Here is a 23,815-nt window from a genome sequence, read left to right on the forward strand (position 1 = left end):
ATTTTTTCGAGGTGTGAATCAATTGCACTCCTCCCTTTTCGCTCCTTGTATCTGCCGCCGACGCATCCCGACCGGCGCGGGCCGTAGCCCGGGCCCAAGTGCCCATTACGGCGCCGCAAAGGCCCTTATTAAATGTATATATAGTCACGCTTCAGACCGTGAGACAGCGAGCTCCCGGGGAGGGACGGGAATGGGCCCAATCCAAAATGGCCCCGGCCTGCGTGGGCGGGCGGTCGACGAGGCCGCGTCGGGTTTCACTGAGTCGGTGCCAGCAACACGCACACACGGACAAACAATGACGGACACACTCCTCCTCTCCGGCTCTCATTAGGAACGTCTCACTTTAGGCCACTGGTGTTATTTCAGTTTGTAGTTTGTTATGGGAGTGTGTATGCTTCTGCTTGTGTGTGTGTGTGTGAGAGGAGAGAGGGAGGGTCGGGTAGAAGGGGAGTGCAGAGTGTGATTCCAGATGTGTTTTTTTACGGCCCTGGCAAGGATGACAGGCCTTGTAAAAAAAAAAAAACTCTACGGGGGTGGGGGGGGGGGTGAGGTGGACATACTAGTGTTCAGAAGTTTTGGGAGAAGTTAAGTACAGGGGCAGGTTTTCAGGCCTCGGGGAGTGAAATGGAAAGGGGGCAGGATGGAGGGAATGAAATTGCTTTTCCTGGCAAAATGACGCGGGGCTTTATTGGCTCAGGTGTGCCGAGCTGCGAGCAAGTGTGTATGATTGTGCATGTCAGGCTTGGAAAGTGTGCGTGTGAGAAAAAGATGCTGCATAAAACAAAAACAGACGGGAACAGACAAGATTAATCATTCCACTTTCCTCATTTTTTTAAGAAAAAGGAAGAATTAATTTAACCTCCGGGCCAATCACACTCGCATTCACACTTATGGACAATTTAGAATCAATGGCGCGAAAAAACAAACCCCACACAGGAAGGCAGGACTCGAGCCCAGAACCTCAGAAATGTGATGCTGACGCGCTAACCGCTACACCATCGTGCTTTTCCCATAAGTTGGGAGCAAACATGGCCAACAAAACAGCGACGCGGCTGCGGGAGGCTCCTGCTGTAGCTCGTTAGGTACGCTCGTTAATATGCGTCTGTTTTACGGTCTCGCTTCAAAGAGCGACTCGACGTTTCATCTGCGGCTTACCTTCTGGAAGGTCGAGGGGAAAAGGAGGAGAAGCTGAGGGAATTTGTCAAGGTTGAGAAGAGCGAAAACAGCTGCCAGGTCACCGTCTCCTCTCCACTGCTGGAAAACCACTTGGAGTTGCTTCGTCACTACAAGATAGCAGCAAAATGACAAATTGCTATCTCATTTAAAGTGGTGTACAAGAGCAAATACTTCACAATTTAAAAAAATATATATATATATTTTTAAGTCAAAATCAGAACCACTTTTTGATTTTTATTTGATTGTACATTCCCCAAAACAAACCTTTGAACTGATAACATATGTTATCGTAACACACCATTATGAATGAGTCATGCTAGCAATGTTGCTAACGTCGGCTTGTTTACAGTGCTAATGCTAGCATGGTGTTGCCTGCGCTGCCATTTTGACAATCACGGTGACACACTTTCATATTTACGTCATTATGAATGGCTATGTTCGAGAAACGCGCTCAAGTACGCTAACGAGGGGGCTCTGGGACTCGAGTGGGGGATTATAGACGTGAGGCTAGCAGTTTTACCACTACAAACTCCGCCTTTATAAGGGCATTCAATTCAACACACTTACCTTCCTGCCTGGATGCAGCAGCCAATCATATTGCAGTGGGGCGTGTCCTGCCTAGAACTCAAGTGGTATTCATTTAGTCGCAGAGGATAAAAAATAGTGTATGACATTGATTACTGTTGTCTGTCTACGTGTGTTTATGTTCAAATATATGTTGCTTAAAGAATCATAACACAGCCACATAGATGCTAATTGCCTATGTTAGCATTAGCCATAAGTTAAAAGCTGTCTACATACTGTACGTTTGTGTTTGGGTACAATTCCGTTGTTTAACGGATTATAACAGACACATGCTAATCCTTGCCAATGTTAGCATTAGCTAAGCCAAGCTAACAACGGCTTATATCTCAAAAAACTTGTAAGCCAGGTTGCTCGTATCTCAAGGCACCAGCGAATGAGGCGTTTATTCATCGCTCTTCATGTCTTTTTGTGACAGAAAAGGGCAAAACATGCATGTGACTGTTCACTCACCCCTGTGTACTGCCTCCCAACTCCGCCCTCAAGCTTCTACAGGCACAACCAGCACCTCCGGTTCTGGAGCGCAAGGCATTCTGGGGGATCAGAAACAGATGTGCCCTTCTTTTCTTAACACACACACACACACACACACACGCGCGCGCGCTGGCAGCGATTCAGAACCGGCACCAGGACCCAGCCGGAGCGACGGCCCAGCATGACCCTGAGCTTGACCTGGTCCAGCGGCACCTCAGACAGGAAAAGGCCGCAATTGGCTTCAGCTGTGACCCCCCCCAACCCCGCTTTCTCATTAAGACAAACTGTTTTCAAAGGAAACGCCGCTTTCACTACCACTAAAGCCAACACCCCCGCAGTTCCGAGAGAGGGGGGGGGGGGGCAAATATGGAGGGATGGGGAATGGAATGAGAAACAAGTCAAAAGTGGAGCGACGGGGTACAAGGGAGGCATTTGAGGGGATGGGGGGAGAGAAAGAACAAAAGATCAAGATGAAGGGGAAAGTGAGACAGAAAAAGGGCAAAGTGTAAGAAAATCCAGACTGAGGAAAGATTGGGCAGGAGGGGAGTTGGGGAGGGAAGAAAAATCAGCCATATCACTTGCAGCTGTTGCATGGCTCCCAGAATGCATTGCAACTTGGCACGCGGCTCTTTTAATAAGACAGGGTGGTGTCATGGTTACGTTTGTGTCGAAACATCCACTACGGCAGCGGCGGCTTCCAAGTGAGGGGGAGAAAAAGATGACAGCGATGATAATGACAAATCGAGCCACGTAATCACAAACAGAGCTGATGTTTTGTAATACGTTCAGTTTTAAATTCAGAACGCAGGGTACCTTCAAGTGACAGCAACTGAGGAAAAACGGAGAACTATTGTGACAATTCACTACAGAAAATGCAACTTCAACTTAAAATCACCCCATGCAAAATGACAAAAGAAATTGAGATGGCCCTCTATAGTGGTCAGTGGCTCAGCAAGAAAATGGAACACTGCAGCAAAATGGAGACTGTGGAGTACAATGCTGCCTCGCACAGCAACAGGTTAAGCTAACATTCAAAGCGTGTGTTTATTTTAGTCATTTCTAGGCGTGTATAATTTGCTCGACCACAGCAGCGGTTTATGTCACCCATATGGCGAGAATGTACTGTCAGTCTCATTTACACAGAATTTTTGGGTGTGTATATATCTACAATATATATCTGTATATTAGTGGTGAATCAGAACTTCTTCTTTTTTTTTCATTTAAAAGATGCAAGTATGTTGGTACCAGAGGTGGCAAATCCAGGTCCAGAAAGTAAATACCCTGCCACAGTTTGGCCTTAGCCCTGATGCTAGCTAGCTAGCTAGCTCCCTAGCAGGTAAACGAGCACCATGGGAGCTAGCTAGGGAGCTAACAAGCTAGCACCTGAAAGTAAAAACCCTGCCACAGTTTGGCTTTAACCCTTGACGCTACCCAGCTAGCTAGTTAGCTCCCTAGCAGGTAAACGAGCACCATGGCACCTAGCTAGCACCTGGGGCTAAAGCTCCCTAGCTAGCTCGTTTACCTGCTAGGGAGCTAGCTAGTTAGCATCAGGGCTAAGGCCAAACTGTGACATGGTTTTTACTTTCTGGACTTGGATTTGCCACCTCTGGTTGGGCACATGGAAATAATGAACCAGCTGATGGCCTGATCTAAAAGTGATAAATCAGTATAAATTGGTTTGATGTTATTGGTTTCTTTGAATTTAGTTAACATGAATAGTTTGAGCTTTTACATTTTGTTTAACATATCAAAAGCTACAAATACACTTCTTCATCTTTGATAGCCTCCTAGAAGGAAATGCCACGTTTGCAATATTGACAAGTTAATTCATGTTGCAAAATGATGGCCTACTTTCAACAAGAAACTCATGATGTGATGTCATACCTTCTCGAAACGAGCCGAATCATATTCAAATCGAATCGTAATCCCATTAAATGGAACGAACCAAATAAATGTACTAGTGTAATAAATGTAAATAATATATATTTATTTTTTTAGGTTTTAAGTATAAAAAAACAAAACTGGTGTGTAACCCTGGATGGAAAGTGTGTGTCACTGTGCCCCTCCCAGCTCCTCAATTTGCATATTTCATGTTACAAAGCCAAAGAAAACAAACTCCACAGCTCTGAGAGTGTGTTTGTAAGTGAGAGTGGCAGGGCATGCTGAGGTAGATTAATAACAGTGCTCACAGGGAGAGGTGCTGGAAGAAGAAGAAGTGGAGTGTAGGAAGGGGGGAGGGGGGGGGTTCTGTCTTTTCATGGCTGACTGATGTGCATCCCAAATTGATTTATGAAAACGGCCCTTAATCAATTAAGTGTGGAGAAAGAGAGAGAAAGCGCACATCTCAGTGGGGGGAGGCTGAGAGAGAAGTGTCGGGGATGGTGATGGGGGAGCTAGAATCGCAGCGGGAACGTGTGTGTGTGAATGACGCTCTTTTTTTTTTTTTTTTCGGAATGCGTGTGACGGATGCCAGAGCGGGCCACAGGTGTCCGACACGCTGGAGGCCGCGTTTTGTCCCGCGGTAAACACACTCTAAACATTCAATGGGGCTGATCCAAGCATCCATCATGGGCTGCGTAAAGGAGGCTTCTCAAACTGGGCTACCCCATTTGTATCATTTTTGAAAAGTGAATACCTACATGACCACTGGCAGGTCAATAAAACAAGCGCACCAACTTAACCGATTAGATTTCAAAGATTCAAAGTGTCTCTGGACTTCAAAATAAAAGATGCAAAAAAAAAAAAAAAAAAAAAAAAGTGATAGAAGGGTGAGTTGGAGTTGTTTAAAAAGCCCTTCCCCTTCTCGGTCCCATTGTGTCTGACAGGCATGTGTATGCGTGTAGGGGGGTATTGGGGTGATGGTGATGCAGTGTGTGTGTGTGTGTGTTTCATGCTGAGAGATCGTTTCTCCTGGCTGTCAGAACTCTATCTGGGATCCAGCCGGAACTAATCAACTCCAAAAGGCCTCCCCATTACCCAGGGTGCAATGGGCCACAGGCCGGGGGCTGGCCGGTGGGAAACAGATACTACGCCCCTCCCCGACCCCGAATGCTGGCCCTCCGCACACGTAGAGTCCACGCACATACAACACTCCCACTGTTTCACGCCAAAGCAATAATAAACACTTGCGATAATATTTTCACAGCAAGCAATGGGCCGCTTCAGATCAGAACGTTGCACAGCTGCAGAGGGCACGCCTGCACACACAGGCACACGCGCACAAATACCAAAGCACACACTCCACTAAACATTCCATTCTGAATCCAACCTTGAGATATTCTCAAGCAGTTCGTTCAAGCAAGTGTGTGTGTTTTGTTTAAAGCATATCGTGTGGTAACTTAACTAATCATAAAAAAAACGACATTGCTGTTTTAAATGAGATTTGAAAGTTCAAAATCAGCTCCAAGAGACCCCAAAAAAGGCTTTTGTTGTCATGTCTCCCCCTAGTGGCAGAACGACGAACCATTTTTTTCAAGATTTTTGACAAATGTCATTAATTTGCGTTTAACCGGCTTCACTATTTATTTGTCAATTTTCAGACACTTTAGGTCCATGCTCATTTTTAAATATTTACGTTGCTAGCAAATGTATTTTATTTGAAGTTATTTAATACTTTTAATCTAGTCAGGCTACAAATACTGTATTTTAATAAGCATCTTTTTTTGCTTTAATACCTACATGAACTTTTCCATGTTTTTCAACGTAATAATGTACTGCCTAAATGTTCACTAACTATTAATATAGCACATGATGTCCAAAATGTAATCCTTTGACAAAAAGACTAACGCAACGTGTTCTCTGAATCTCGGCAAAGTGTGTGTGTTTAGCAGAGTGACTTGCACCTCCTTCACAGGGGTGAAGTGGGGGCATGTGGAAATGAATTGATGAAAGCTAGTAAGCTACCCCCCATTCACCCCACATATATCATTGCAACTTGCAAGTTTGACCCCTATTGAGTTTTAAATCCAATTGATGTTACATAATGTAGATGCTATTATTTGACTTCATTATGACGCATTTGTGCGTTTATTTGTAAACAAAATCCAATGTAAAGATAAAATGTTTTCTTATGGTCGATCGCATGAGAAAAGTCCAGAGTCCCTGTGGTGATTGGGGAAGGAGGGTGCATTGAAAAGCACTCGGGTGGGGTTAATCCCCATTCACCCTCGCCCTTCACGTACTCGTCCGGTCACAATGAGCTCTGGCCTGCCACCCCCCGCAACCCCCATTTATTTATTTACTCCTTGTGATTTCATTACATGGAGTAAGTGTATTTAAAGTTGTAGCGCGGGATTCTTGAACTTTTAGAATACAGACAGAGCAGATTAATTTTACAATTAAAAAAAAAAACTGATCACAGCATTATAAAATGTGGTCGCTTTGTTCCTTAACGTGGTTTAGAATATTTGTTGTACAGTATTAATTTTGCAGGTTTTTTTTTTTTAGCGAATGGATTAATTGAAATGTATTTTTTAAATAAAATATTTTGCACAGATTTGTTGAAAATAAATTTTGTACATAATCAATTTAACAGGAGTTCAAGTGCCCCCCACCCCAAAAAAAACGAGCTTTGTACTACACTTACTCAGAGTGAGTCCATGTTGCCACCTACTGGCTTTGTACTGCACTGCATCTTCTCCTGACTCCCTGCACGCACTTGAGATGTCTTCACTATCGGTTGTCACAGCATGCTGCAAAAAGCCACCACGTTAAAATGAGACAACTCGTCAACTGAAAACAGTACAACAAAGACAATGATTTATTTGATGAAAGTGGAACAAATGGCAATCAAAGAAAAACGACCTTTGCGTCTAACCTTGGAAATCCCGCTTTAATAACCATATTAATAGTTAAAAACTGATTTAATTACGACATTTTTAAAAAGTCCTCTTCTTGTCATTGAACATGAGTGGCGAGAGCGAACCAGCCGTCCTGTGCTTGCCGCTTGTCTGTTTGCTGTGAAGGAACGACGACACGTTTATTTTTGCAGCAGCATAAACACATCTATTGCATTTGTGTGTTTATTCACCCGTGCGCTTCCATCCCTCTGCGCCTCTTCATAATGCCGAGAATACATATGCGAACCAGCTGAGCTATAAGGATTTTTAGAAACACCCAAATCACAATTATGAATGTCATCAATTCTGAATGGCTTGGCTCGGAGACACATTACAACTACAAGTAATTGTACAGAAGTTTGTGAAAAAAAAATTTTTTTTTTGTAAAAGTCAACTTTTCACAATTATGTCCCGTTGAATTTTCCAACTCACCGTCTGTTGTCTGTCGGAACCAGGTGGGACCCATCAGTGCTACCTGATGGTCGTGGACTGAAGGCCGAGGCGGGCACGGGGGAGCCAGACGGAGACACTCTGACGGAAAGCGTCTGTTTCTGCTGCTCAATGAGGTCCAGCAATCGTCCTCTGGCTGCTGCGCTTTGCCTGGTGAGCTCCAGGAGGCGCTGCTGCACGCTACTTACGCCGTTGTTATTCGGAGTCCCCTAAACAATGGGAAAAAGATTTTAGTTTTGGTGAAGAGATGCCAAATAACTTTTAGGGGCCATCACCTGATGGTTCACTTGGTCGACGTGTTGACTCAGCCTGGCAGTGCTCTCAGGCTGCGACGACGTCCTGTCAGGTGTCACTCCACCTGTACTGCCGGAACCCGAGCCCTTCTGCTCTGCGCTGCCGCTTCTAGGCGACCCTCTGACGCACTGGACATGGCTAAGCTGGGTACTGATCACGTCTCGGAGTCGGCAGAGATGGGCGATCTCCGCCTCCAAGGCCCCGGGAGGAAGCCGCGACGTGAGGGGAAGACTGGACACTGAGCTGTGGGCTCTCGGCAGGTTGTGGGCACCCTGATCAAGTTCTGTAGGAAAATGTTTTTTTTTTTTTTTTTTTTTAACTAACTGGTACATGGTACTCGTAGTAAACTAATGCATGAGGCTACCAGGATTTGTCTGCCAGGAATCTCCCTGTCCAGGTGAGGGGAGTCGAATGGCGGGAGACACGGAAACTGGCGGTCGCTCGGCAACAGGCTGTTGAACTGTACAGGCACGACACCTCATTAGAAACACCAAATTGAGCAGTCCAACTTATCTTTGGAAAGGGCACATTTTCTGACAGCCCTTGCATTGGAATGCATTAATTAGACCAGTTTCTCAGTGCAGTGTCAGTACAAGGGCTCCCTCTAGTGGTATGCGAATGAATGACTGCCCAAGTACGACCAGTTGTTATACTTACTTCTAAGTTCAAGACATTTATTTGCATTTAACCTCTAAGACCTTTTATTTAGATTTAAAAAAAAAAAATCTTTATGTACTTTTCATATGGGAAAAAATTATTTAATTATAATTTACATACTTTTTTCTAAAATGTGCACATTTTTGCTTGCATTAGTTTGACTTTATCCCTTTAAATTACTAAAAAATATATATATTTTGACTTTATTATTAGAAATGACAAGTATATTCCTTTAATATGTCTTGTAAAATCTTGATTTTAAAAAAAAAACATAATTCTGGGAATATTTCAACTTCATTCCCATAAACCTATGGCTGTTGTTTTTCCATATCACAACTTTGCCATATACAAATTGAAATACAACACACAAAATAAGAACCTGCAGCGATGACATCAGAGCGTTGGGGTTGGTTGATTTGCGTCGCCATTGCCGACACCACCGAGTCCAGTTTCCTCTCCAGTTCTGCTGTGCGCTGCTCCAACTCTGCCTGCAAATGAGATCAAAAAATTGACTCGTGTGCATAAAAAGGGGATGTTTTTTGTTTGTGTGTCTGAACTGCCGGCCCACCACATCTCACCTTCAGCACGGAGGTCTCCTCTCTTAGAGTCATGGTCTCTGCAGTGAGAGCGTCAATCAAGCTTCGTTGCTCTCTCAGCTTCCCCTCAAGCTTTCGTCTCTCCTCATTCGTATTCTCCACGTCGTGTTCTCGCTAAGGAAAAAAAAAAAGACAGATTTGAGTCATCTCCAAGAAACGTTAAGTATGTTACGTGAAGCCTTGTTTTTGGGACGGTACATCTTTGAGGAGGTTAACGAGGCGTGCCAGAGCGGAGACCAAAGCCACGGAGAAGCCAGTGAGGCCTTGTGCCGGCCGTTGCTGGCTCCGCGCCGACGTTTGCGGACACAGGGAATCCAAGTCCAGCTCCACTTGGGCCAGCATGGTCTGCAGCAGGCCCAGGCCCGACGGTTCCCCGCTAGGAGAGGCTGCGGCGTTGCCGTTCAGCTCGGCGGTCTTGCAGGCGCGCTTCCTGGTCCTGGCGGAGTGACAGCTGCCTGCACAACGCCGCCACAACTTGTGTACCAGTGTGGTGAATATAACATTTCAAGAGGGTGTGGTTTCTTTGCTTACCTGACTGATCAGGGTTGAGGACTTGCGAGACCAGCAAGGAAGGCTCCTCAGCTGCTTCCTTTGAGTAGCTGCTTCTTGACCGTAAACGTTGGACTGCCGCTGTGGCATTGAGAGCTTAAAAAGAAAACCTGGATGAGTTCAAATGTGAACATTTGAAATTCAACATTTAAGATTTTTTTTTATACCAATTTGGGGTGGTGGTCTGGCTGGTGTGCAGGGAGTTTGAGGACTAGTATATCTGCGCTCATGACGAATTATTTGGCGCTGAAGCACTCCCATCTTATTATTCACCTTAATCTTACTGCAATAATTGCAAAAAGAAAGTTATGTGATTGTCTGTCTTTAATTACCCATTTCGATTTAATTGATGTGATTACCTCTGGAATACTCTTCCCTCTGTGGGCTCTTCATCGCTGTAGTAATAGTTGTCCTCTGTTTCAAGGACAGCCTGAAAATAAACATATATCAGACATTTGAATATATATATATTTCTGATTTTTGTGTCACCTCAAAAGTGAATTTGACCAATACTTCTATGACTGATTTGTAAGAATTTTGGACACATTTTTGATTGACAAACATTTTTTGGATTGGACCTCAGTAGCGCATGTGTGTGTGTTGTACAAACACTACTGGGACACTTTGCTCAGAAACCTGTTGATCCAACATGGAGTCATTGAATGATGACAGCTCAGTGGATCTCTGGAAAAGAGGAGAATCCAAGTTTGGGGCCACGGTCACGCTGGGATGTGCTGCGGAATTACATAGACATACAAAAAAACTTAATAGACATACAAAAAAAATTAATATACAAATTCAAATTGGGGTAATGTGGCATGTTAATAATTCTACCAGTCTGCCTTCGTGGTGGGTCGCCAAACAGGTCGTTGACTACGGCCAAGGCTCTGTCGGAGCGGGCCAGCACATCCTGCAATAGCAGCTTGTCAGAAAACACCTGCAAACAAAACACTTTTATTTAATAAAAAAAAGAAAAGAAAAGAAAAATATTTAAATATGTACAGTACTATATTAAAATAATGCCACACCTCTCTCATGATTGCTTGACTGGCTTTGTCCAGAGGACTACATCGAGCCTGCCTGAGGCGAGCTTTCAGTGCGTTCTCTCGTAGCTCCCACTGAGCGGCGGCCTTGTTGTGCGACTTGTGGATCTCGTGGCGATGGTTCTGAGGACACAACAAGAAGATACATCTTTAGCAGAGGTCTTCGTGCTTGACGATATCTTAAAAATAAACCATTAAAGATAGTTAAACCAGATTTACCAACTCTGCGGGGCTCAGCTTGTGCACGGAGAGGTCACTGACGGTGCTCTGAAACCCAAACATTGCTAATGAAGGTTCAACATTCACAACAGAGCAAGTCAAATCGACATATCTTAATGATTTGGATTATTTGATTTATATTTATGGACTAGGAGTTCTTATATACATTTAATGTAATAGCCGTGTAAGGGTGTTCGTGGCAGACTGTAGAGTTCCTACTTACGTTACGTACACATTCAGGTTACTCGTCATTATTGACTGAAAACCTTGTTGTATGATTTAATAAGTGGCACTACTCACCACCCACTCTCTTTTGGGAGGAGGTGCTGTCTTCTTGGGACGAAGGGGCTTTTTTAATCCCTTGCCGTTTTGCGTCCGAAATCCTCCTCTAGCGAATGACATATTCGCAAAAGTGCTATTTGACACGCTTGTAGGGTTACGAATGTCACTGAGTTAGCATTAGCGTTCGCCGGCAGCCACATTCACGTTTTAAGCAAGCTAACATTTAAAGTTAGCGGTAATTTGGAAAAATAAACGTAAAACAACCCCGACGTTAGGTTTACAGCTGTCGCGTTGTTCTAAAAGTTAAATACGCCTCGAAATGCCAGTCAAGTTGCTAGCTTGAAATGCGTATTTCGTGGTTTGTTGAGTGAGTTTTTCAACCGTCCCGCGCCACTTCCCAGTACTTGGCATCACGTACGCGAAGAGCATGATGGGACATGTAGTACTGTCGACCAGGAAGTGGGTGCTGATATATATTTTTTACATTTCCGTGAACATAATAATTTATATCTCAAGTGCTGTTAAAGTATCAAATTAAATCCCCCAAACGGATCAACTCGCTAGCTTCTACTCTATTTGCCTTTTTCTTTTTGTGTGAAAATGACTTGTTACGACGGTCACATCCTTGCGCTGAGAGCATAATGGGAAATGTAGTATTAGCCACTGAGCGTTCGTAATTTTGGGGGTACGTTAAATAATAATAATAATAATGGAGAAAGTAACTCTGACATGAGTATCAGAAACGGAAGCGAGTCAAAATACAAGCTATTTTTCCCTTCACAGTTTGTTGTGTGACTTTTTGCACGTTGCGATGGACGCCTCTTGACGCCAAGAGCACTATGGGAAATGTAGTAATTTGGGCCAACCAGAAGCATTTGCACTTCTGGGACGTGCGGTGCATAATAAATGTAAAATAAATGATACGCATTTATAGAAAACACAGACACGTATATAATAAAGATACTAGCTAAAAATATGTTGTTTTTTCGTGAGACATTGTGCTTTCTCCTTCCTCGCACCAAGAGCATGATGGGAAATGTAGCCATTGCAGATGCATCTGACGATACTTTTTTACCTTATTACTTGAAAACGTCTAGAATTAACTTCACATAAATACTGGTACACTGTCAACGTAGCTTATGGAACATATTTAATAGCGAAAATGCTCTTTACAAAGTGAGACAATTTCAATAATGATTCGAAGTGAAATGAGCACATTCGTGCACTAGATGGCAATGTTTGAAACCTCCCTGACACGAACCAACATATTGATATTTGTATTTACTTCGAAAGTTACACAAGAAGCGAATGAAGACAGTGTTATTATTTTAATATATATGTTCACAATTTAATATCTCAATAAAACAACAAGAGCGACTTTTATAGGGTGAAACCGTTAATAAGAGTTGTCTGGTGCAATTTTACCTGGCCAGCTGTCATCTCAAACTTTCTCCACGCCCCCCGCTTGTGACGCAAAGTAGGATGTCCCGCGCGCGCATCAGCTCAGATTGACCCAGTAGGACATAGCCTGGACTTCACTTGTGCTCTGTTCTCGTCGGGACGCCCCCAGCAACATGCGAAGCGCGCCACTCGCGTTTGGAACAGCCGGTCGCAGGACCACACGGGAGGACATTGGAGACTTCTCGACTCTTTGCCCGGACTGGATTTAACGCGTGACTTCAGAAAACTCGCACCTGGGGACTAAACTTGATCTTTGGGAGGATAAACGCGTGGAGTCATTTTTTGGAGACGCAAATTACGCAGAGGAATTCTCAAACAAATGCCAGCGCTTAAGTTGCGCAAAACTCCTTTTCTTAATTGCCACAGCTCCCCTCATAGTGAATCCTAGCGGCGGGCCTTTCTTTCTGTCGCCCGCAGTATGTGGGCCGGAGGACTCCTGGGCGCCGTGGTCCTGACCCTTCTCCTGGTCACCGTCGACGTGCAGGCCAGCGGGGAGTACTGCCACGGATGGCACGACGCCCAGGGAGCGTGGAAGGAAGGCTTCCAGTGCCCGGAGAAAATAGACGGCGTGGACGCCATCATTTGCTGCGGGAAGTGCGAGCTGAGGTACTGCTGCTCCAGCACGGACGCGCGACTGGATCAGGGCAGCTGCGACAACGACAGGCGGGCCCTGGAACCCGGGTCCGAGGACAAGGAGGCGAAGGACTCCGGTGCAGGTACGAGCGTGCATGTGCACTCAGATCTTATTCATCGCAGGGAAAGGAAATCAGTGGAGGACTCTAATGAGTATGATGCTGAAAAAGAGGGTTAGAAAGTCATTTCTAAAATGTAAACCATTACATAATTGTTACTGGTATTAGGAAGTAACTAATTACCATTTTACTTTGCAACTTCAAGATGATATTAGAGCCGGCGCACCCCTTCGACATTATAAATTTTTTTTTATTATAAAGAAGTAAAAACAAAGCTTTTTGGATACTCAGTGCAGTTTTTCCTCAAACTTTTTCAGCCACACACCCCCTTGCAACGTCCCAACAAAGTTGGCGTACCCCTCTACCCTCCAGATGGACACTAAAAAAAGTCCAATTAGAGACTTTAAAAAGTGTCTCTTACTAATTTTTCAGCTGCGCACCCCCTTCAGTATCCCTTCTGAGTCAACGCACTGCATCGGTCGTTCTGTAAAAAAAAAAAAAATAAAAAATAAAAACTGAGGTTTCTGGATACTCAAAGAGCAGTCTTTACCAAACGCACCCCCTTGCAATGTCCCAACAAGTTGGCGCACCCCTCTACCCTCCAGATGGACACTAAAAAAGTCAAATTAGAGACTTTTACAAGTGTCTCTTACAAATTTTTCAGCTGCGCACCCCCTTCAGTATCAACGCACTGCATTGGTCATCCTGTAAAAAAATAAAAAGTAAAAAAAAGTAAAAACTGAGGTTTCTGGATACTCAAAGAGCAGTCTTTACCAAACTACACCCCCTTGCAATGTCCCAACAAAGTTGGCGCACCCCTCTACCCTCCAGATGGGCACTAAAAAAAGTCAAATTAGAGACTTTTAGAAGTGTCTCTTACAATTTTTTCAGCTGCGCACCCCCATCAGTATCCCTACTGAGTCAACGCACTGCATCGGTCGTTCTGTAATAAAAAATAAAAAACAGGTTTCTGGATACTCAAAGAGCAGTCTTTACCAAACGCACCCCTTGCAATGTCCCAACAAAGTTGGCGCACCCCTCTACCCTCCAGATGGACACTAAAAAAAGTTCAATTAGAGACTTTAAAAAGTGTCTCTTACTAATTTTTCAGCTGCGCACCCCCTTCAGTATCCCTTCTGAGTCAACGCACTGCATCGGTCGTTCTGTAAAAAAAAAAGAATAAAAACTGAGGTTTCTCGATACTCAAAGAGCAGTCTTTACCAAACGCACCCCCTTGCAATGTCCCAACAAAGTTGGCGCACCCCTCTACCCTCTAGATGGACACTAAAAAAGTCAAATTAGAGACTTTTACAAGTGTCTCTTACAAATTTTTCAGCTGCGCACCCCCTTCAGTATCAACGCACTGCATTGGTCATCCTGTAAAAATTTTTTTTAAAAAAAGTAAAAACTGAGGTTTCTGGATACTCAAAGAGCAGTCTTTGCCAAACTACACCCCCCTGCAATGTCCCAACAAAGTTGGCGCACCCCTCTACCCTCCAGATGGACACTAAAAAAGTCAAATTAGAGACTTTTAGGAGTGTCTCTTACAATTTTTCCAGCTGCGCACCCCCTTCAGTATCCCTACTGAGTCAACCCACTGCATCGGTCGTTCTGTAAAAAATAATAAATAAATAAAAAACAGGTTTCTGGATACTCAAAGAGCAGTCTTTACCAAACGCACCCCCTTTAACATCCCGACAAAGTTGGCGCACCCCTTACCCTGCATACACACCCTTCAAAGTAGCTACAACAAGCTTTTCACTACTTTTGGAACAGACTTTCACAAACTTTTTAAGCCACACACTCCCTTGTAACATCCTGAAAAGAGTTGGCGCACCCCCATTACCCTTCACACACCCTTAAAAAAAAAAAGCCTTTTGGCTACTTAAAGGACAAACTTGCTCCCATTCAATACCCTGACAGAGCTGGTGCATATCCTGCACTAACCCTACAAATTAAGTGCAAGACACAAAGAGGGGTCCAAAAATTTGCAGACGATTTTTGAAAAGCCATCTGGAGGTTGTATCAAAATACATCTGAATTGAGAAAAAACTGACTAACTCTCACGAGGTCTTAAGATCGGATTTGGAGTGATTACACGGTTCCACTTTCCTCCCATGAAGCGGTCCGTGGGTGTGTACAGCACGTCCTTGCCGAGAGGCGCATCAGCTGCCGGCAGGTTGGCAGCAACAGCTGCAAAGCAGACAGCTCAGGGAAGAGAGAAAAAAAAAACTGCTACGTGGGGCTTCCAAATGGTCTTAAAGTGCACTTTTAAAAATAGAATAGCGTTTTGTCGGGTGCTGCCGGAATCAAGTCAAGCTGACGAAAGGTGCTGACAGCTCCAGCCGTTAAAACATACGCACCTTCTCAAATCATCAGATAAGCGAGTCGATATCACCATATAACTATATAGCGGCAACGAGATTCAATTAAAATATCACATTGGTAGATGTTATGCTGTTCGAAATGCAAAAATCTGTGAGCTTGCTGACAGGGTGGACATTTTTGGCTAATGTTAGCATTTGGTGAGTGCATGGTGGACCTTAACTTGACGACAGTTAGCAAGCTATGCTGTTCTAATGAATGTAATTTGAATTTCCTGGAAGGTTTTACATCAGTTGATATGTCATTATGACAGGGTGGACATTTGTTTTAAGCAGTTGTTATGCTGTTCGAAATGAATATAAATAAATACAATTTCAAAAAATTAATTGCAAGCAAACAATATGGGTGTAAACAGCCAAATTTGTGACTTAATTGACAAGATGGACAATGACAGGGTGGACATATTTTTCTTATGTTAGTATTTAGTGTGCGCAGGGTGGACCTTTTCCTGGCAACAGTTTGCAAGCTAACTGTACAGTTTCAATACAAATTTGAAAGGTTTTACAAAAGTTGATAATTCACTATGACAGGGTGGACATTTGTTTTAAGTAGATGTTATGCTCTTAGAAATGAATATCTGTTAAGATCTCGCCTTTTTCCTCTCCAATAAATTAACTGCAAGCCGACAATGTACATGTAAACAGCTAAATCAATGAGCTTGCTGACAGGGTGGACATTTAAGGGTAATGTTAGCATTTGGTGAGTGCATGGTGGACCTTAACTTGACGACAGTTAGCAAGCTATGCTGTTCTAATGAATGTAATTTGAATTTCCTGGAAGGTTTTACATCAGTTGATATGTCATTATGACAGGGTGGACATTTGTTTTAAGCAGTTGTTATGCTGTTCGAAATGAATATAAATAAATACCATTTCAATAAATTAATTGCAAGCAAACAATATGGGTGTAAACAGCCAAATTTGTGACTTTATTGACAAGATGGACAATGACAGGGTGGACATATTTTTCTTGTTAGTATTTAGTGTGCGCAGGGTGGACCTTTTCCTGGCAACAGTTTGCAAGCTAACTGTACAGTTTCAATACAAATTTGAAAGGTTTTACATCAGTTGATAATTCACTATGACAGGGTGGACATTTGTTTTAAGTATAATGTTATGCTCTTAGAATTGAATATCGGTTAAGCGCCCCCCAATAAATTAACTGCAAGCAGACAATGTAGATGTAAACAGCAAAATCAACGAGCTTGCTGACAGGGTGGACATTTAAGGGTAATGTTAGCATTTATTGAGCACATGGACCTTAACTTGGCAACAGTTAACAAGCTAACTGTAGTGTTTGAATGAATCTAATTTGAATTTCTGAAAGGTTTTATTCTATCATATGAGATGATATTTCATTATGACAGGGTGGACGTTTTTTTTTTTTTTTTTTAGCACACGGTGGCCCTTCACTTTGCAACATGATTCAGCTCACAAGCTGACTGTGCTGTTTTAACACAGTTTGAGTTCCGATTTTTATAACAACTGTTATTTCACTATGACACGGTGGACATTCAACTGGAGTGTGTAAAAACTTTTGCATTTTTATTGTCATCCAAAATTCCAGGAGGAAATAAATCTACTTTCTTGTGCACCCCTGACAATGTAATCAAAATGGCGGTCGTATTCTGAAGAAGAGCATCCTGGTTGTCCAGCTTTTTATCTGACCCTCATTTGCGATCACTGCAGGAACTGCTGTATACATTTCATCCGCTGGCTCCCGGCCAACCTTACATATTTACCCCCCCCCCCCCTCCTCCTCCTTACCCCGTACAAGGCCCAGTTGCATTTTATCCATTTTCCTACGCTTTACAGGCTATTAATCACTCAAGGCAAGGAATACACAGAGCGGCTTTGATGACTAACAGGCAGGACGTTATTAATGTGCTCCGCCATGGAGGAAAAACATGTGGCGTTCAGGCAACGGGAGAATGCCCGCAGGGCGTGGGTTCGAGCGGCGCGTGTTTCCAAAAAGTGAAGCGGCGACAGGTGTGAAAAAATCCATTTTTTTTATATCTCAGTTTGTAGACATGAAAAGACTTAGTCCGCGTCCGTTTATCAGCTGTGACGTGAATTTTAACCTTATAAAGTGGTGGGAAAATCTCCCTCATGGTTCAGGCATCTGTAGGTGGTTAGTCGAGCCCGAACCCAAACCGTGCACAGATGGATAGGTTACCCGGTGAGGTGATACTCACATGCTAATGCATCTTTTGTAATAAAAAAAAGTTTGCATTGGGGCAATTTAGGACAGGACAATTCATCAAATTCAAATCGACACGAGAAAAAAAAAAAAACTTTTGATATGCTAATGTGCTAAGGGCCGACTTTTGATCGGTAAAAAGTGAAAACCACAACACCCCCACTACCGAATGTTTTCTGGCACCCCGAAACATTCGATCCTACAATCTCGCCCCCACCTGCTTAACAACCCCAAGTAAATCTTCCCTGGCTTTGCGCAAACAAACGCCTGCTCCGGGAGTTCCGCATTTCCATCGGCTGTGTAGCAAGCAGGCCAAGAACCGATCCGTGTTTTGCAAAACTGTCACGGATGGTGTAAATTGTACTACGTGTTGGAAGCGCCGGTCGTAAAACGTCTCGGTCAGGTGTCGGTTTCGCGAGCGACTTTTTTTTTTTTAGCGCTCGTGCTAACTCAGCGAAAGGACGTGAAATTGTAAAAACATAAGTAGGAAACCCTGATAAAAAAAAATACAAGTGGTCGGATGAGAGTGGGCGAAAACAGGACGCCCATATAAGTACAGGAAAAAAGGGCAGTGACCCCCCCCCCCCCCCCCGGGACATTATTCCTATATGTGTAGCCATAACAGACTTATAGAAAGAGTTTCTGTGAGAAGCTGTTTATTAGGAGAGAGGTGTCGGGTGAGATATCTTAGAAGTTGACACCTCACTTCTGGCTTTGGTGTCACCTGTCCTCCTCCTCCTCTTCCTCCTCCTCCTCTTCATCTCGCATCCCCGCCTACTTTTTAAGTCCGAATCCTCACATGCCGTAATCTGTGCTAATACCTTTCTGCTTTTGATGGACATTGAGAGGAAAAAAAAAAAAGAAAAAAAAAAGAGGGAGACTGCGGACAAAAGGTAATTGGAGCTCGTACCCTCGCTCTCCACGTTACGCCCTGTAACACTCCCGCAGAATGGAAAATAACTGCCGACCCGCGGGGGGGACGGACGATAAAACGCAAGGAAATCGCTTGTGACGTAACATGGACGCTAATGTTTGGATCGTTAATGAAATGTTCACGCTGTTAAGGCGAGACTGCGTCAAAGATGAAATTGTGTAAAAGTGGCTCATTCGTGATAAATGTCAGTTTGATCACAATATTGCTAAATGACGGACACTATATTGGGTACAGCTACAGCCCAAGCTGTAATGCGCGAGTATTACAAGGAAAGCGAATTTGAGAAAAATACCAGATGAAAATACTAATATTTAAAGAAGTCCAAAATTTAAATATACATCATTACATGAAATTAATTATAACAAAAATACATAATTTTTTTTTAAAAAAGTACAAAATTCTATTTAAAAAAAATTACAACAATTTTAGAAAAAATGAAACACATGACAAAATATTAGAAAAAAATACGCAAATATGAGAATTTTTTTTTAGTATGAAATGAAAGACAAAACATGAAAAATACATAAATCAAATATGAATTGCTGAATTAAAATACAAAATTTCACAAAATTGGATGAAAATTGTTCAAAATGCGATAAAATAAACAAAAAATATATGACAAAATATTAGATAAGTAAAGAAATATACGACAAAGATGAGAAAAATATCCGTATTAATTTAAAAAAAAATACATAAAAAATATAAAATACACAAATGATAGTAAAAAAAAAAAACCAATACAAACATTTAAGACTATTGCATAAAGTTAAGCATGCACAAAAATATTACATGAAAGATATATTAGATGGAAAAAAGACATAAAAAGAATTTAAAAACCAAAATATACCAAAAATTTGCTTAGAGGTGATTAAAATATGAGAAAAAATACATTACAATATATTAATATATTGTAGATGCAACCAGAAAAAAGTACAATAGTATCAAAATTAGAGGTAGAAAATATAGATAAAAATACATGGAATGGAAAAAGATAAAATACTAAGAAGAGAGATTAAAAAAATGCAAATATTAGAAAAAAACATGAAAAATACGGCATGAAAAATATTACACGTAAAGTATTTTTGTTGTTGTTGTAAAAATAGAAAGAAAATCTAATGAAAAAGATATGGCTATCAAAGCTTGCTAAATGCCCAGCGCGAACGAGCTTTTTTTTTTTTTAAATGCTCCCAAAAAATATTTTGACAAAGAGTGGGGGGGGGGGGGGGGGTGGTGCCCCACAAAACCCACCCCCAAAGCACGCCCATGCTTTCTTTATGAATACAGTATCCTTCTTCTTCTGTGGTTTGCGTCTTCCTTTCTGTTGCTCCGCTGAACTACTCTCACAACAAACAAGAAACACGCTAGTAACGATGACCCCGATTTTTTTGAAAAGGCAACAACTGCCCACTGCTTATTTGCAGCGGCCTCGAGAAGCTGGCAAAGGTCGGCCGCTCTCCGGTTGCTCTTTTGGATATAAAAGTCAGCCAGACGAGTCGGGCTCGCTTCTTTGATTTTCATTAAATCATTGGACACTGAATGCCTTCTTTTCTTTAAGCACAGGCCAAGCGCTGCAAAGTCCGGCCAGGAATAACTGGCTCAAGAATGTCCCCCCCCCCCCCCCCCCCCCACACGCACACACACACACACACAATTACCTGGCTTACACTCACTGGCCACTTCATTAGGTACACATCGCGGTATCCAAAAGATTTGTTTGGACTTTTATAAAGGCTGCTTTAAAAGAATGCTAACCACTTTGGCATTTATTTTCTACGGCTGTTCAGTGTCGATGGCGGCGCGCCAACTGTCGGGATGTTGAACTGGGTGCAGTGCGTAGTTTAAAAAGTTTTGGGGGGGGGGGGGAAAGGCCGCTCGAAAAGGATTTTTATTTTGGCTTGTTGTTTCTTCAGGGTGTTTACGGCGGGTTGGGTGTGTCCAAATCTAAAGGGACGGTTAGAAAGATTTGGGAAAGACCCTTTTAACTCTTTGACTGCCAGACGTTTTCAGAAAAGGGTGCCAGCCGATTTTAAGCATTTTGACTGATCTTTCAAGGTCCATAGAAAATTATGTGTTTGGACTATGGAAACACACATACTACCAAATGAAAGATTGGACTCTCATCTTTCATCAGAAAAAAAAAGTTTGTTTCTACCTTATTCCGTTTTTCAGTAATCAACAATAGAAAATACTGTAGTTAGTTTCACCTCTGTTTTGAAACAAACGTCTTTTAACGTCTTTGGCACTCCTCCATAGGATTTTACTAAACGTTATTTAACGTTTTTGGCAGTCAAAGAGTACTCAAAATAGTTCGTAGAAGGGTGTGCGCCGCAGTGGGAGTGGTCGCAGCCGACTTCCGTCGTGGCCAATCGAAGCAGATATTTGAAGGCTTTTGAATCAATAGGAAAAAAAACAATATTTTGTAAATGAAATTTCCTTTATTAGGACACATAACGGTAAGGACATTTTGGCTTTATAAGTGAGACAAAAGATTTACTAGGGGTGTCAAAATTAGTGCGTTAATTTTGAGTTAATTTAAAGTTCCTTTAACGCTACAAATTTTTTTTAACGCCCGTTACTGAGAAAGCCTGTACTGGAGGAATTCCACGTCAAAAATTGGCAGTAATAAATGTAACAATAATGCATATATTTGTGGAGACTGGGGTCAAGTTGTATTTGACAATTTTAAAATTTGCAGAATTTCACGTTACTTCATGTTAAAGATTTAGATAGCTCTTAATGTTAAAAGAAAAATGCACTGAGCTGTCACCGACGTCTAACAAATGCAATTATGCCATCTAGTGGCAGAAAATGACCAACACAAATCAATATCACACGTTTTTTTTTTTTACAGTACATTACATCTTTTTAATTTTAACTCAATTTTATGAATTATTATGAAATTCCTGTATCGATGACTAGTTTGATTAGTTTGTTTTTTTCCACTTTTATGTGAAGAGTATGAAACTTCGAAAAAAAAATGTATTGTACATTTAGAATAGATATAAAAGAGTGATGAGCAGAGGTGGCAAATCCAGATCCAGAAAGTAAAAACCCTGCCACCGTTTAGCTTTAGCCCCTTATGCTAGCTTGCTAGCTTGCTAGCAGGTAAACAAGCACTTGGGACCAAAGCTAAACTGCGGCAGGGTTTTTACTTTCTGGACTTGGATTTTCCGCCTCTGGTGATGAGTTAACTATTGAAGTCATGCAAAAAATTACGATAAATTTTTTTTGCCGCTTCACACTTCTAATATTTACCTTTTGAATGATACCATTTGTCAAGAATTCAAACACTCCTCAGTAAAATTGACTCATTGGGGCACGTTTTTACCGTTATTGACCAAATGATGTGGAAATGACCCGCGCCGTGACAAAGTACCCAATAACATGTTGTTCGGAGTACCGGGGACACAGCGGGGCACTGAGGATTAGACGAGATCAAAACAAAATGGAGACGTGCTAATGAGAGTCTCAGGCTCCCTGGGAAGCAAATCCCGCCGCACTTTTTACTCTTAAGCGCTTTGTGTCCTTGTCTCAGCCAATCAGCGCTCACCTGTCAAGACCGATGTGGGGTTCTTACTTAACATTGTGGTTTCCCCTCCACAGTTCCCATCTACGTCCCCTTCCTCATCGTGGGTTCCGTCTTCGTGGCCTTCATCCTGGTGGGCTCGGTGGTGGCCATGTGCTGCTGCCGCTGCCTGCGCCCCAAACAAGAGCTGGCGGCGGCGGCGGCGGCGGGCACCGGGGGCCGCCTCCTGGAGACCATCCCCATGATGTCCAGCGCCGGCACCTCCAGGGGCTCGTCGTCGCGCCAGTCCAGCACGGCGACCTCGTCCAGCTCGTCCGCCCCGTCCGCCAACCCCCGCCCGGCACCCCCCATGGTGCGGGCGCAGGCCTCCTGCTGCCTGCCGCCCGACGCCAGCGTCTTCGTCAACATGCCCACCAACTTCTCGGTTCTCAACTGCCAGCAGGCCACGCAGATCATGCCGCACCAGGGACAGTTCTTGCATCCGCAGTATATCGGCTACGCCCATCCGGTGTCCCCCACTTTTTTGGACCCCACCCAAGGCGGGTATAGACCCCTCCAGTCCCCGTGCCCCCCACCTCAAGCTGGGGGCTCCAGTGTCGCCAGTGAGCAGAAATACCCTCCGGTGACTGTGTGACGAGTTCTGGTGCACCCCCCACCACCCCCGTTAAGCCGAGCTCAGCTTACAAACGTGGGCTCCAAAATACTTTGCAAGATTTGTGTGTTTATACCGGTGATGACTGCGGTGATTTATGGTGCGCGGGTTCGTAAGGTGCGCGATGGCAAGCGCAGACGGTCTCCCTGCAGACTATTTAAACGCTAATGAAGTGAGCGCGGCGCGCCGACCGTGACGCTCCAGACTGTTTTTCCCCGACGCCACCCCGGCGTGAGAAAGCGCCGACGTCACCCAAAGGACGGCGCGGCGGCGCTTTGAAGACGATACACCCCCCCCACCCCACCACCACCCCTCCCTCCCCCCTGCGCACCCCCTCCCGCGAGGTGGGTTACTGGATTTAACACTTGCACAGTTCAGTGCGTGTGGCGAGAAAACAAGCGGTCGCCCGTTGCCTTCAAAATGCAGGAATGTGCAGTCGCTCGGCATAATCTGCAGCAAAACAACTTGTGTCGTTGGCGGTGCGCTAGCGCCATTTTTAATATGAACATGGAACGAAATAAAAAAAGTCATTTTCAGGGAGCTGCTGCATCTTGTTTGCTTACTTTGACAATCAAAATACAAACACAAAAAAGCATTATGGATACTTTTAGAGCAATTATTATCTGCACTCCCTGGCGCACCCCCTCTACTCCAAAATCACTCAAAAAGTCAAACCTGGCTTTTGAATACTTTTTAGAGAAGCATTTCACAAATTTTAAAGCCACGCAACCCCTTTAGCATCTCAACAGAGTTGGCGCACCCCCTATCAGCTATACACACCTGTAGAGAAAAATAAATCTAAGCCT

The 23,815-nt window shown here is 43.4% G+C and overlaps 3 protein-coding genes across 3 annotated transcripts in view; 1 reads left to right on the plus strand and 2 right to left on the minus strand.

Annotated features, from left to right (window-relative positions):
- The window catches only part of boc (BOC cell adhesion associated, oncogene regulated), a 51,170-nt gene extending 44,210 nt beyond the window's left edge, over window positions 1-6,960 (minus strand). The window contains exons 1-4 of the mRNA XM_077554814.1: window positions 6,818-6,960; window positions 2,212-2,291; window positions 1,744-1,794; window positions 1,156-1,283 (exon numbers count right to left, since the gene is read on the minus strand). The gene's annotated coding sequence lies outside the window, so the exon portion shown is untranslated. The remainder of the gene's footprint in view (window positions 1-1,155; window positions 1,284-1,743; window positions 1,795-2,211; window positions 2,292-6,817) is intronic.
- An 8-nt stretch (window positions 6,961-6,968) lies between these two features.
- spice1 (spindle and centriole associated protein 1) lies at window positions 6,969-11,593 on the minus strand. The gene is made up of 16 exons (XM_077554815.1): window positions 11,179-11,593; window positions 10,879-10,926; window positions 10,645-10,782; window positions 10,451-10,553; window positions 10,253-10,350; window positions 9,976-10,046; window positions 9,784-9,899; window positions 9,599-9,712; window positions 9,266-9,522; window positions 9,050-9,181; window positions 8,851-8,959; window positions 8,179-8,274; window positions 7,796-8,097; window positions 7,503-7,729; window positions 7,262-7,325; window positions 6,969-7,188 (listed from the first exon to the last, which is right to left on the minus strand). Exons 1-16 carry the CDS (start codon window positions 11,278-11,280, stop codon window positions 7,129-7,131), a joined length of 2,037 nt encoding a protein of 678 aa, XP_077410941.1. The 5' UTR covers window positions 11,281-11,593; the 3' UTR covers window positions 6,969-7,128.
- Window positions 11,594-12,613: 1,020 nt separating this feature from the next.
- shisa2b (shisa family member 2b) lies at window positions 12,614-23,549 on the plus strand. The gene is made up of 2 exons (XM_077554970.1): window positions 12,614-13,337; window positions 22,435-23,549. The coding sequence occupies exons 1-2, from the start codon at window positions 13,040-13,042 to the stop codon at window positions 22,989-22,991; spliced, it is 855 nt and encodes a 284-aa protein (XP_077411096.1). The 5' UTR covers window positions 12,614-13,039; the 3' UTR covers window positions 22,992-23,549.
- Window positions 23,550-23,815: the final 266 nt, after the last annotated feature.

Source organism: Vanacampus margaritifer, chromosome 20, assembly GCF_051991255.1.
Source record: "Vanacampus margaritifer isolate UIUO_Vmar chromosome 20, RoL_Vmar_1.0, whole genome shotgun sequence".
NCBI lineage: Eukaryota > Metazoa > Chordata > Actinopteri > Syngnathiformes > Syngnathidae > Vanacampus > Vanacampus margaritifer.

Coding starts and splice junctions, on each gene's coding strand:
- spice1 (XM_077554815.1), bottom strand. CDS start 11,280: ATGTCATTCGCTAGAGGAGGATTTCGGACGCAAAACGGCAAGGGATTA. Junction 10,927..11,178: donor CTCCCAAAAGAGAGTGGGTG/GTGAGTAGTGCC, acceptor TTTGGGTTTCAG/AGCACCGTCAGTGACCTCTC. Junction 9,182..9,265: donor TCGTTAACCTCCTCAAAGAT/GTACCGTCCCAA, acceptor TTTTTTCCTTAG/CGAGAACACGACGTGGAGAA.
- shisa2b (XM_077554970.1), top strand. CDS start 13,040: ATGTGGGCCGGAGGACTCCTGGGCGCCGTGGTCCTGACCCTTCTCCTG. Junction 13,338..22,434: donor GGCGAAGGACTCCGGTGCAG/GTACGAGCGTGC, acceptor TCCCCTCCACAG/TTCCCATCTACGTCCCCTTC.